At 42.8% G+C, this 11,844-nt stretch overlaps 1 protein-coding gene across 6 annotated transcripts in view; it reads right to left on the reverse strand.

Moving 5' to 3' along the window:
* Positions 1-9,236, reverse strand: part of RCOR3 (REST corepressor 3) — a 28,029-nt gene extending 18,793 nt beyond the window's left edge. For 4 of the 6 annotated variants that reach the window (XM_062571860.1, XM_062571859.1, XM_062571865.1 and 1 more), the window contains exons 1-4: positions 8,945-9,236; positions 8,376-8,432; positions 1,068-1,145; positions 421-473 (exon numbers count right to left, since the gene is read on the reverse strand). In XM_062571860.1, the coding sequence (XP_062427844.1) occupies positions 421-473; positions 1,068-1,145; positions 8,376-8,432; positions 8,945-9,086 (330 nt within the window). In that variant the 5' untranslated portion in view covers positions 9,087-9,236. Of the gene's footprint in view, positions 1-180; positions 272-420; positions 474-1,067; positions 1,146-8,375; positions 8,433-8,944 lie in introns of those variants that run through there. The other 2 variants (XM_062571863.1, XM_062571862.1) reach the window with 2 other exon arrangements.
* Between the last annotated feature and the right edge of the window lie 2,608 nt (positions 9,237-11,844).

An 11,844-nucleotide genomic window follows, 5' to 3' on the forward strand; every position in this document is an offset into this window, starting at 1 on the left:
TTTTTTAATATGCAAGAGACCTTTCCAATGCCGTCCCTTATTGCACTTAATGGTTCAATGTTGTTCCATATTTGAATTCCAGTACTAAATATTAAATTTGTAAGCTTCTTGCCTGAGAAATTGTTTAGCTAAGTATACACACACAATTGCATGACATGCCCAGTGTACCAAGAAACATACCAAACCTTTCAAAAGTGCACATTACAAGCTGAGCATGTCATGAAAACAAAGAGCTCAATCTTTTGCAGAGAATCCAGACCACAACTGTATGCAGATCCACTTAATTGCAGTGTTTGCTGCCGTGCCTGAAGAGAAACAGCGTTAATTAATGGTAACCAAGGGAGAAAAAAAATAAGAGTTGTTATACTTTTACATTAAAGAAAATCCTTTAAATCAGCACTCTTGTTTCACAGCACTTACCTGCTCCACATTGTATCCATGTTTTTCCTTTGCTATTGCAATATATTCATCCACTGTAACACAGCAATGTCAGAATTATTGTTTAGTACTCTTAGCTCTGCTGTAAGGTCACACAGAATTAGCCATTTAACATTGGGAAGACATGGTCTTTCCAATCTCTTAATATATTGCATAGGTCTAGGACCCCCAAACATTCAACATATTCATAGCTATATTCATAGTAAATAAGCCAAATTACTTAAACACAATGTTCAAACCTATGAACTTTATACACAAGTTAATTCTCAGTGAAAAATGTTTTCTTCCAAATTTTTATTACATCAAAGCCACAGAGGTTCAATTATTAAAAACAAAAAAACAAAAAAAAAATAGTGTTTAAACAGTGTTCGCGTTTTAAATGTTTTGTTCTCCTATTAATACCAAAAGATTTCATAGATACTGGTAATCTACAACATGGCCTATGTGATTTGAAACAAACATTTCAACTACAAAATAAGAGTCTCTAAATGAAAAATAAATGCAAGAAAAGCTTTGTTGTTTAATTTACTAATTTGCAACTTCTCTGTATGTAAAATAAACAGTTAAAAGATATCAGAAGCAATTATTCATAGTTATATTTAAGCATTCAAATTCTTAAGCAGACTTACACTTGGCATCTGGAATACTATGATACGGTGACCATACAAGCATCCCTCCATTATCTTTATCAGTGTATTTTGTAGCACCTATAAGAAAAGTTAAGTCTTAGTATTTATATAAGATGACCTAAAGAACAGCTATTCACAGGACAGTAAGTAAAGGTCAGTCACACTGAGAAGATCAGCCCAATCAGTAGGGTGAGGGAGGGGAAAAATAAATAAATAAATAAATACATAGTTCTGGAAGAGCAGTGTTCATGTTTAGTCATTCAATGTCTCATGAGGGACAACCACAACCTGATCTTAAATAGGATCCTAGCTACTGTAATTTGAGCATTAAAGTTTATTTCTAAAGTTGGCATGGACACCAAATTACAGGTATTTGTGTATTTGAGTTAGAACAGTTCTTAGACAGTTACGAGAGTCTATTAGTACTCTAACACTATTATGACTATTGTAGGTGTATCTGGATCTACTATGTTTAGTTAGGCTTCCTTAGCATAACAAAATTACGAGATAGAGGGTAGAATACAGGTGACTAATCTCTGATCCTTTCAGCAACAAGGAAACTACATTAACAACTATTCCAGGAACTGTTTTGTTCATTATGCATCTCTCACATATGTATCTGCACCCATATTCATAGCAAACCAAATTGTGCAGCCATGGAAAGTATTTGGATGTAGAAGTCATCCCATTTTTGTTTTCCACTCCCCTCGATGTAGCAGAGGGAAACGATCCGAATTACCTGACCTAGCAGGAAGACAGAGAACAATTCTCGCAGAACTGAGGCAACTTTGTATAACGTACTGCAGACCGCGGAGATTCTAATCGCTGAAAAAGCATTGCAAAAGAAAAGGAAACTCTCTAACACTTAAAAAGTGTGAATAGCTACTTTTCATGAATATTTTACAAATATATGCTAGTACATTAAACCTCTTACAGGGTATTCGTTTACAACCACCTATCTTGCTAAGACACTGCTCAACAATTAGAGCACATACACTTGTGTCAGTATAAGTTCTTGGAGGCTGTTCCCTCAGAGAAACCTAGCTTTCTGGAATAAAGTAGGGCTTTCCTCCCTCCCCTTACTAACTGCTAGAGCTATTTATTTCACTGAAATAAATAACTTGTTTTCATGTCATTTTAAGTTTCCACCCTGTATACTGAGGTTACAGAACTTGTTGAAGGAAACAAAACAAAAAAATAGCACTTTGGAGAAAAGGAATACTTATCACTTTCTAATTATGCACTATGGTTTGTTGCTCTTCACTCTTCAGGTTAGCATTGTTTTGTACTTACTATCATCTCTGCAGTCTGTAGATGCATTGTGATTGCCAACTTGCAAACCAGTTAATTAGAAAAATTTAAAGAACTCATGTTTCTTCTGAAGTAAGATTTACAAGATGTAACTGGTATAAACGCATCATAAGCTCTGTAACGAGTTTTAGAAGGTGCATACAGGCCATAAAGCACTAGTTACAAAACATAAGCAGCACAAAAAAAAAAAGATACAACAAAAATCTTTCAGTGCTTAGTACAAGAGCAAAATCCTAAATACAACTTTCTATTTTAGAAACAGAGAGAGTGCCATTTTAATTATTAGGAATGCAGGATTTTCTTGTAGAGTGATGCAAACATGTTAATAAGCAGATCAATTCTCTGCTGCCCAGTTTTTAACTGAAGTACATGACAGCTATCCTGTGTTTCACTGATTAGCTAAGAGACAAGGAAAAAAACAGGATGATCACTGGAGAATACATCAAAATTTCAAGTTGTAAGTAAGAAATGTCCAAATCTAACATAATTATATCTTCATTTTTACACCCTGTAATTTATACAGTTTACATTGTGGGTAATATTAACTATGAAAAGTTCAAGTACTAAAGAACTTAGTTTCAGAGGCATATTACTAGCACTTAAAAGAGTATTTCACAAAGCTTTCAGATCACCACGTGAAGAGTGCAATGTTACAGTTTAGAGCTAGGGATATTTTATAAGATTAAAAACCCAAGGAAAACCAACTTTTTCTTCTTATCTGAAAAATGACTTACTTTAAAAGAATGCTCAACTTCACATGGATTCTGCTCCATGGGGAAATTACTTACCTTAGGCTTGAATCTCACTTAAAAGTGCACACACAAACAAAAAGTACACCTAAGTCAGGAAAGTGGCTCATCCAGTGAAATTTTTAAACTCATTGAGGAAATCTTTTTATTTTAAGATTTTAAGATCATATCAACCCTCTAGCGCTGCTGCCCCCCATCTTCAGAATGAAGAACTTAAAAAATTTCAGACTTAAATACTGGTAATTTCAGACATAAAGACCAGTCATTTAAGGAAAAAATATAAAGACCGAGTTGTTCAATTACATATAGTAAACAGTGCAAAGTCTACCAAATGATCATTTCCTGAACATGTAAGAAAGGAGCATTTAAATAATTTATTCTGCACAAAGAAAGATCTTTTGTTCAAATTCTGGTCAAGAATCACAGTCTCATGAGATATCAGTAACGAGATTTTTATAATGCTACATAAAGGTTTTAGATATAAGAATACTAAGTAACTTCTCATTGTAAATCAGTCAGAATCGTAACCTAGATCTTTCAACCCTAACAATAGGGCCATTTAATTTTCTTTATTTGCTTAAAGGAGAAGCTATAGGTTGCTGACAGTCAACTTCTGTCAGCTGTCTAAATTTGCAAGCTGTGAGTACTGTGTGCATATACATACACAGCACATTTTTGACACCGCACAGCACATATTCACACTTTGTTCTATCCTCACTGAAGAGGACAAAGACAGAGACAATTCTGGGCAAGAAGGAGCCTAAGTCCCCTCAACCTAGCTTTCAAGTTCCCTCCCAAGGACCTAATGTGATGGGGTAGTGGGGAGACAATGAAGAACAAGAAAACTCTGAGAGTGAAAATGAGACATCCTTCCTGTCAACAGCTTTCCACGTTCTACCACAAGTCAGCATCTTCCAGACCTCTACAGAGGTAACACTGATGGCTGTACAGGCTGGGTATCAGCCTCTGAGGGGAACGCCGAGTGGCTGTTAATTCCATTGTGCCCTGTTCACGATGCTTCTTCAAAGCGGTCCCCAGCAAAGCAAATAGAAATTAGGGTAAAAAGTGGTGCATGGGTAACAGATGATGAAACAAACATCCAAATCCTCCACATTCTGTAAACATTAACTGATGGCTAAGGCCACATATGTGGTGAGGCTCTTCTATGGTGTGCCATGTTTGCGTTACTAATGCAAGCAACTCTCATCAGAAGAGCCCTTTAGAAGGCAGTGCTTTTTTTCCAGCGGGAATCAGACAGCTATTACGTTTCACGTTGGATCTCCATATGGCTAAAAGGAAAGTAAGGGTGACAAAGGAAGGATGGGATGCAGACAGGCAAGGGTGTGCTTGCAAGACATCCTATCCTCAACACAGAGCATCCATAGCTACAGGGATCCCTTCATCTCCATATGTAGGGTTGTGATATATCCTTATGAGAACTGTTTTTTGTCCTCCCTGCCCCAAGTATTCAAGGAGGCAGCCAGCCTACTCCATCCCCCCTCCCAAACAAACAAAACTCCCATCCGTCAAAGTCAACGTGATCTTTATCTGCAAGATCCATTCTCAGTATGAACAGCAGATAGGAGCCAGTGGTTGGAAATATTAGGCAATATGTTAACTGAAGTATGTGAAAAGAGCAGACCAGTAAGCTGGGAGAGAAGAGGAAGACCATTAATTGAATCTCAAATGTAACAAGACTCCCTCCACCACCCCACTGTACACCTTCAAACTATTTAGGAAAGGGTTTCCATACTTCAGGTGCAGCACTCACTCCTCTACCAATATTTCTCAGAAAATGGGACTAACTTAAGATGACCCATAATCTAGAAGCATTCTCAACTGCTTCCATACTGGAATAATTGCAGAGACAAATTGACACTTTTTAAATTTTGGCTCCATATTAGAAGTTCAGCAGGCCAGGCAGACACTGTTCTGTACACAAATATAAAAAGTACTGAGAATAAAATGAAAACCAGCAAGCATACAAGATTTAAAAGGGGAAAACAGCAATTTAAGAATATGTTGGTTGCCCACATACAAAGTACTGTCCTCTGCAAAGTCAAAGTACTGTCCAGATCTGTCAGAATAGGTATAGAAACACAGAAAATAACAGGAAAAGGACTGAACTTTGAAAATATAGGATTGGAAGTCTTTAGGATAATGGAAGGAGAAGGGGGGGAAAAAATAATCAGGGAGTATGAGGACAGATGGCATGGTGGGAAAGAAAAAGGAAAATTATAAACTCTTTACCATTTAATAACTTCAGTATATGAAAGCCTATTTTTATATAGAAAGGTTAAAGGGAGAAGAAAAAAAATAAAGGGACACAAAGAAATGGAATCCGTAAGTGACCTTAAACAGTGTAACACGTTCTTCTTGACCACTCATTCCAAGGGGTGAGCGGATGGAAAACAAGCATTTAAGCAGGCCTAATTCACATTAAAGCCTTCGGAAGCTCCAAATATAACATAACCTGCCAGAGTATTCTTCCTTTACTCCAAGTACAGTAAAACTTCTCTAGCAGTAATCTTGTATGCATCACAGAAATATGGTGCAGATTTGGTAGTATCTTGCTACATCTGTAAGTAGCTCAAACAGCCAGAAAGCAGAAGATAAAAGACAGGAGAGAGTCTATTAACTTGGTAAATTACTTAAGAAGATTTAGGACTTCAATTTTATTAAAAACATTTTCACAGTAAACATTTACTTCATAGTTATAAGATGAAGTTAGAATTCTATCTCCACTAAGCTCTACCTTAAGAGCTGTCTGTTAAGGAGTTCAAGGTGGAAGATATGGTGGGGAGAAAAATGTTTAAACTTACTTCCCCTAGTTGCTGCTTTATTGCTGCTTAGTTCCCCCAACTGCTTAGTTGCCCCAAATTCATTTCCCCCTCCCCCAATAGACACAAAGTCAATTGGCTTTTCTTTAAACAATTTATTTTATAGACAAGTTCAAAAAAAAAGTTTACTCCTGTAACAACTTAAATTATGAGCATTTTATTCGTCAATGTATCACTGCAGAGCCTTGCTCACCGCAATAAGCGCTGGCCAAGTGAGACCAAAGGCTTGTCCTACAAGTATTTATTCTACTCATTTTATTATTCCATGTGTACCAGAGAAAAGATTCAGTATCATAGACTTCTATCTAGTTTCATCCATTACCAATTCTCTTCTCCCGCCTGCTTGTTTTAAGGGGGCTTTAGAAGTATTCATTGCAAGTATTTGTAGTACTGTAATTAAACACCCATTCTAATATACCTGGTAAGCCCTTAAAAAGGGGCACTAGAACAATTCCAAGAAGCAACATGCAACATTAGAGTTCATGCATTACAGATAGCATGTATGTAAACTCAGAAGCATGATGGAATGTCCATTACATAATTTATTACAAAAAAAAAAAAAAAAAAAACACACTCAAGTGTGTCTGTGGTAAGACCACAGGAGAACCACTTTACATCCAACATTGTACCTAAGAGATGATGCCTCAAGGTTCATCAGAAAGAAAATGGATCCTGGCATTTACTTGCCAAGATCTTCTTAGATAACCAAACCAATAACATAAGTACGTACTTTTATACTTTACAACCCATATTTTAAGATTTAACTGTTATAAAAGCAAATATTGCTGTCTCTTAGTAAGCAAAAATATGCACAGTAGTAAAGGACAATACAATGTAGTAAGACTTCCATTATTAAGGAACTGTTCTGATATGGCATAGGAGTATGTGTTAATCTCAGTAACTAGAGAAAGAGGGGAGCATCAACAGTTTTTTCTCCTCCCCAGAGTACCTTACAAGCTCTGAAAGTCTCTCTAAATACAAGTCCATAAAATTCTCTGTAGTTACAAGTACAATGACATTGATGCATACCTAGCTTAAAAATTTGAGACTGTGAAAGCTCTGTTGGCCTACAAGGGCTGAAAAGTGTTCTTTTAATCAAAAGAAAAAATAAATTCTAAGCATTTTTCTAATCTAACTGGCCTTTAGGAAAATCAAGCCCAGGTTGCATCCTGGAAGTTATCATTTTTATTTATTTTTATCTATGCAATGTAAAAAATAAGATATGGAAATGGTTTGTATTATTACCTGAACTACATACTTCTTTCTAGGGTAGAGGCATTCCCTTATGCTAAAACTGCAAGGCTATGCGCCCATTTAATCCCACCCTCCCCCTTTCTTTTCCCTTGGCCTTTTATTTGGCTTGTGGGGACTTGCGCCCATCAACAGGGACTCCAGCTTTAGGAGGCACTATGTGAGGAGCTCTGTCTGGCCCAATCCTCTTCCGGTAGGAAATCATCTGACACCAATGGAGCCTGTTTGGAGAACAGGGAAGTAGATAGGCTTCATCTGACCACTATAATGATACGGATAAGTGATCCAAAAAAAAAAAAAAAAAATCTTACTGCTCGGTGTAGTAACACCAAATAGCATCCTAGCAATTAACTTACTAGAACTGAGGCTATGCAAGTATACCCAGTATTCCTCGGGGCAGCAGGGGGGGAGGAAGGAGGAGGAGGAGAGCAGCTCCCTCTGCAACAGTCGGGCTGCCGAGGCTACTACACCAGACAAAATGAGGTGCTCGAGTTTCCAACCAGGCACGTTTTTCACGGAGCACCTCTAGCATGCAGTCAGGTCTGCGCTGCTCCTGGAGGGACGCATCACTTCACACCCTTTCCTGAGAACAGCCATCACCCCATACAAAAATATTTGTAAATCACCTTGCTACCTTTGACATGCGTTACGGGAAAACAGGGGGGAGAAGAAAAGGGAGGGAAAAAAAAAAAAAAAGAAAAGAAAAAGGAAAGAGACACAGCAACGTTAACCCAAAGGATCCAACCTCTCTGCCTCGCCGCCTCCCGCCGGTCACGCACACCAGGGCTGGTAATTGAGATTCCCCACTGCGATGCGATGCTCCCGCCTGCCCCTGCCCCCCCGTGAGTTCACACAGAGCAGATGCTGCCCCTGCAAGCCTCCAGCGACCGGCATCAAACCGCGAACACAAAGGCTCCGGGGGAGGTGGGGGGAGGAAAGGGAATGAGAAGGGGAGGAAAAAAAGAAATTAAAAAAATAGAAATAAAAGGAAATCGGAAGGAAATAAGAGGGAAAAAGAAAAAATCCGCTTCAGCCGCGGCGAGCGCCAGGCTCCGGCAGCGCTCAGCCCCGCCGCCCCCCACAAAGGAGCATCCCGCGCACCCCGCCTCGCGCCCGGCGGCGACCGGGCGTCGGGTCGCGGCCGAGGAGCGACTTACCGGGCTCGAAGTCAGGAATGCGCGCTTGGTATTCCGCCCCGACCCTCATTCCTACATCTGCAGCACACGCCGCCGAGGGGGGAGAAGGCAGGCGGCGATTAGCGGCCCCGGCGCGCTGCGGCGCGGCCCCGCGGCCCCGGCTCCGCCGCGCCCCGCGCCAGCCCCGCCGCCGCCGCCGCCGAGCGCGCCGCCGCCTCCCCGCCGCCGCGGACTAAGCCGGCGGCGGGCGGCGGCGGCGGCGCGGGGGGGCAGGGGGCGGCCCGCTCGGGCAGAACAATGCGGGCGGCGGCAGCGGCGGCGGCTCCCGGCAGACACTCCCCATCGCCGGGCACCGCGGGCCGCCGGCAGCCGCGGGGCCGCGCCGCGCGCTCCCCGCCCCCTCCCCACCCCCCGCGCCGCGCCGCGGCCCGGCCGCCGCAGTACACACACACGCGCGGCGGCGGCGGCGGCGGCGGCGCCCCCTCCCCGCCGGCGGGGGAGGGGAGCCGGCTGCCCCCTCCCCTCCGCTCCGCTCCGCTGTCCGCCCCCGCCGCTGGCGGGGCTGCCCGGGGCCGGCCCCAGGCTCGCACCGTGCTCGTCGCCACTGTCGCCGCCGCCGCTCTCCGGCTCCGAGTAGTGCCCGTTGGAGGGGCTGCTGCTCTTGGCGCCGCCGGGCGCTGCCCGGCCCTTGCCCCCCAGGAACTCCGCTCCCTTCTCCATCATGCCCGGCATGGCGGGGGTGGGGGCAGGGGGAGCGCGCCGGCGGCGCGGGCTGCCCGGGGGGGGGGGGGGGGGGAGTTAATATGGAGCCGCCATGTTGCCCCCTCCCCGCCCCCCCCTCCGGCCGCCAGCACCTCCTCCCTCCTCCCCCTTCGCACCCGCCCCCCGCTCCCCCCCTCCCCCCACCCCGGCACGGCGCGGTGCGGCCCACGGGGATCCCTCCGCGCCGGCCCGGCCGGATCTACCCGAGGAGGCGGGGATGCCGCCGGCGGGAGGATCCCGCCCGCCCGCGCGCGGGAGGGCGAATCGCGGCGGGCGGTCCCGAGGCGCGCGGGGACTATTTCCCTTCCCCCCCCCCCCCCCCCCGCGCAGGGATCCCGGCAGGGGGCGGGGGTGGGGTGGCCCCGGCGGCACAGACTGGCTGGTGGCGGCGGTGGCGGCTCTGCGGCCGGTTGGAGAGGCTGGAGTCGTGTGTGAATTGCTGCTGCTGCTTCTGCTGTTTGAAACTACGTACATACATGCATATATGAATATATATATATATATATAAAAAAAATATATATATAAAAACTAACTCGTTTGTATTCCTGTGCGCTCAGGTGTACCCACCCGTTTCCTGTCAAAATACCCACGTTTCGCGATGAAATGCTGAGGTAGGCCCCAGATAAGAGGTTGAGCTACTGCCGCGGTGATACTCATGTCACCTGGAAATGCGGTAGCCTGGTTTTGTTACTGCACCGATGCATGCAGTGATGTTGTGCTTTAAAGAGAGGCTGAGAGGTATTTGTGATGATAGATGACTGGTTTCCTGAAGTGGGGGGAAGAAAGCATAAAGATAGCTATTAAAGCTAGTATTGCTGTGTATGTGTTGTAGTTAAGTGTCGTGTTCTAAGTATCTGACAAAACCTAGTTGACTTGACTTCGTCACAGTACAGCTATTCTTACTGAACTTGTCCTGGTGGCTATCTGCCCCAGTTTGAGATGTCTTTCTTTTGTTTATTAACAATTTTAGCTAGAAGGGTACAGCTGTCTTCTGACAGATTAAAGAAGAATGACTACTTAAGTGTCCCTAGTGCTTCATGGCAGGGCTGAAATCGGACGTGGATTGTCACATTTGCAGGGAACTGTCTTCTGACACTTGTCAATATAATCAATTTCTAAAATTTGGAAAAACTCTAGGTTACATGTGATTGTTAGAATATGGCAAAAAAAAAGTATCTTCCCCATTCTTTCTGCACTAAGAATATTCTCATCTTCAAAGAACTGTTTTCTGACTGCTTTTAGGAGCTGAGCATCAAAATGAGAGAACACAAGCACCGACTCTTGTACGCTTGCTGCCCTCTCTCCGGAAGAGTGGGCAGGAAGGAGTAGTAAGGCCACGCAGGAAGCCCCTGCAGAACTGTGCAGGTAAAGAATATGGAGAAGAGGCTGCAGAAACACAAACATGGGGAAAAAACATTTGCCTCGTCACTCTTTAGGTATTTTTCATTATGTGGAAGAGCCAGTTATTACCAAGGGGAAAAACTAACTTAAGAAAGGCCTGTACTGTGGGTTTAAGGATTGAATTTTGCTGATGATTCAAGATGTGATCTTTTTTCTTTAAGACTAGTTTCTTGTGGAAGATTTGTGATCTCACCTTGTATGCTTGTGTGATTCCCTTCTCATCCCAGAAATCTTTTAATTTGTTTACTTGTTTCACCAAATGTAACAAAGAGGTAGAGACCTGAAAGATAACTAAGTTCCTACAAGCTTTGTGAAGGTAGCTGACTCCCTGTAAGGTGCTTCTGCAAGTAAGGAAAAAGCTGCAACATGACCTTGCATCTTTATGACAGACACCAGAGAATTTATGGAAGAGAGTGCACTTACCATAACCACAGAAAAATCTCCAACAAGAGTTTGCACTTTTTAGACAAAATAAGAAAACTTGCAGGAAGTTTGGCTTTGTTGGTGCTCTCTGAGCTAACTGTCTGCAGCTTTTTTTTTTTTTTTTTTTTTTTAAAAAAAAAGTTTGTTTTTCTAAGGATGCAAAATTTGAGCATACATGTAGCGTTATGATTGCATAGGTCTGTCCACTATTAACTGATAAAGCCACTGAAAATTTTAATAGAGTAATATTGCTCTTGGGAATACCACGCTGTTAACGAGCCTTGTGAAGGTAAGCATCTGAAAGAAAGAAAGATTCCCTGTCAATACACTTCGGAAGAGGACTGCATTATGAGCTTGCCTCTTTTAGTTTGTTATTCACAGGGCTACTGTTCCAATTACATTTTCAAAAGGTTACGTTAAAAGAGCATAGATGCACTAAGTCAAGCACCTAAAGTTAGCAAATGCGTGTAGTAAGATTTTTCCCATGCAATCTTAAAGTTGTCTAGCTTAAGAATACCTAGCCTTAGAATGTGCTTTTAACTGTATGGAAGTCTTTCTTTCTCTCTCTCTCTCTCTTTTTTTTTTTTTTTTTTTTCCTGTAGGTTCTCTGTCACATTCAGTATCCAGGTGCTCCTGGATTACACAGTGTGCGCTAAAGTAGATGTTACTTATGAGACTGGTCCTTCATTTGCTGTAGAAAGTATATATAAGGAAATAGATGTATAAGGAAAAGTACAGTTAAGGAAATACAGGATTAATTATAGTTTTAATTTTGTTTCTAAACTTAGGCCATAGAGGACAGCAATGTAATTGAACTGGAGCATTCAGAAAGTATGACTCAGGCCTGCTTTCCTCTTCTTGGCCTCTCCCGAAACAGAAAAATTAGAAGTTCAAATTATTGGTA

The sequence above is a fragment of the Rhea pennata genome, chromosome 3 (assembly GCF_028389875.1).
Source record: "Rhea pennata isolate bPtePen1 chromosome 3, bPtePen1.pri, whole genome shotgun sequence".
NCBI classification, from domain to species: Eukaryota; Metazoa; Chordata; class Aves; order Rheiformes; family Rheidae; genus Rhea; species Rhea pennata.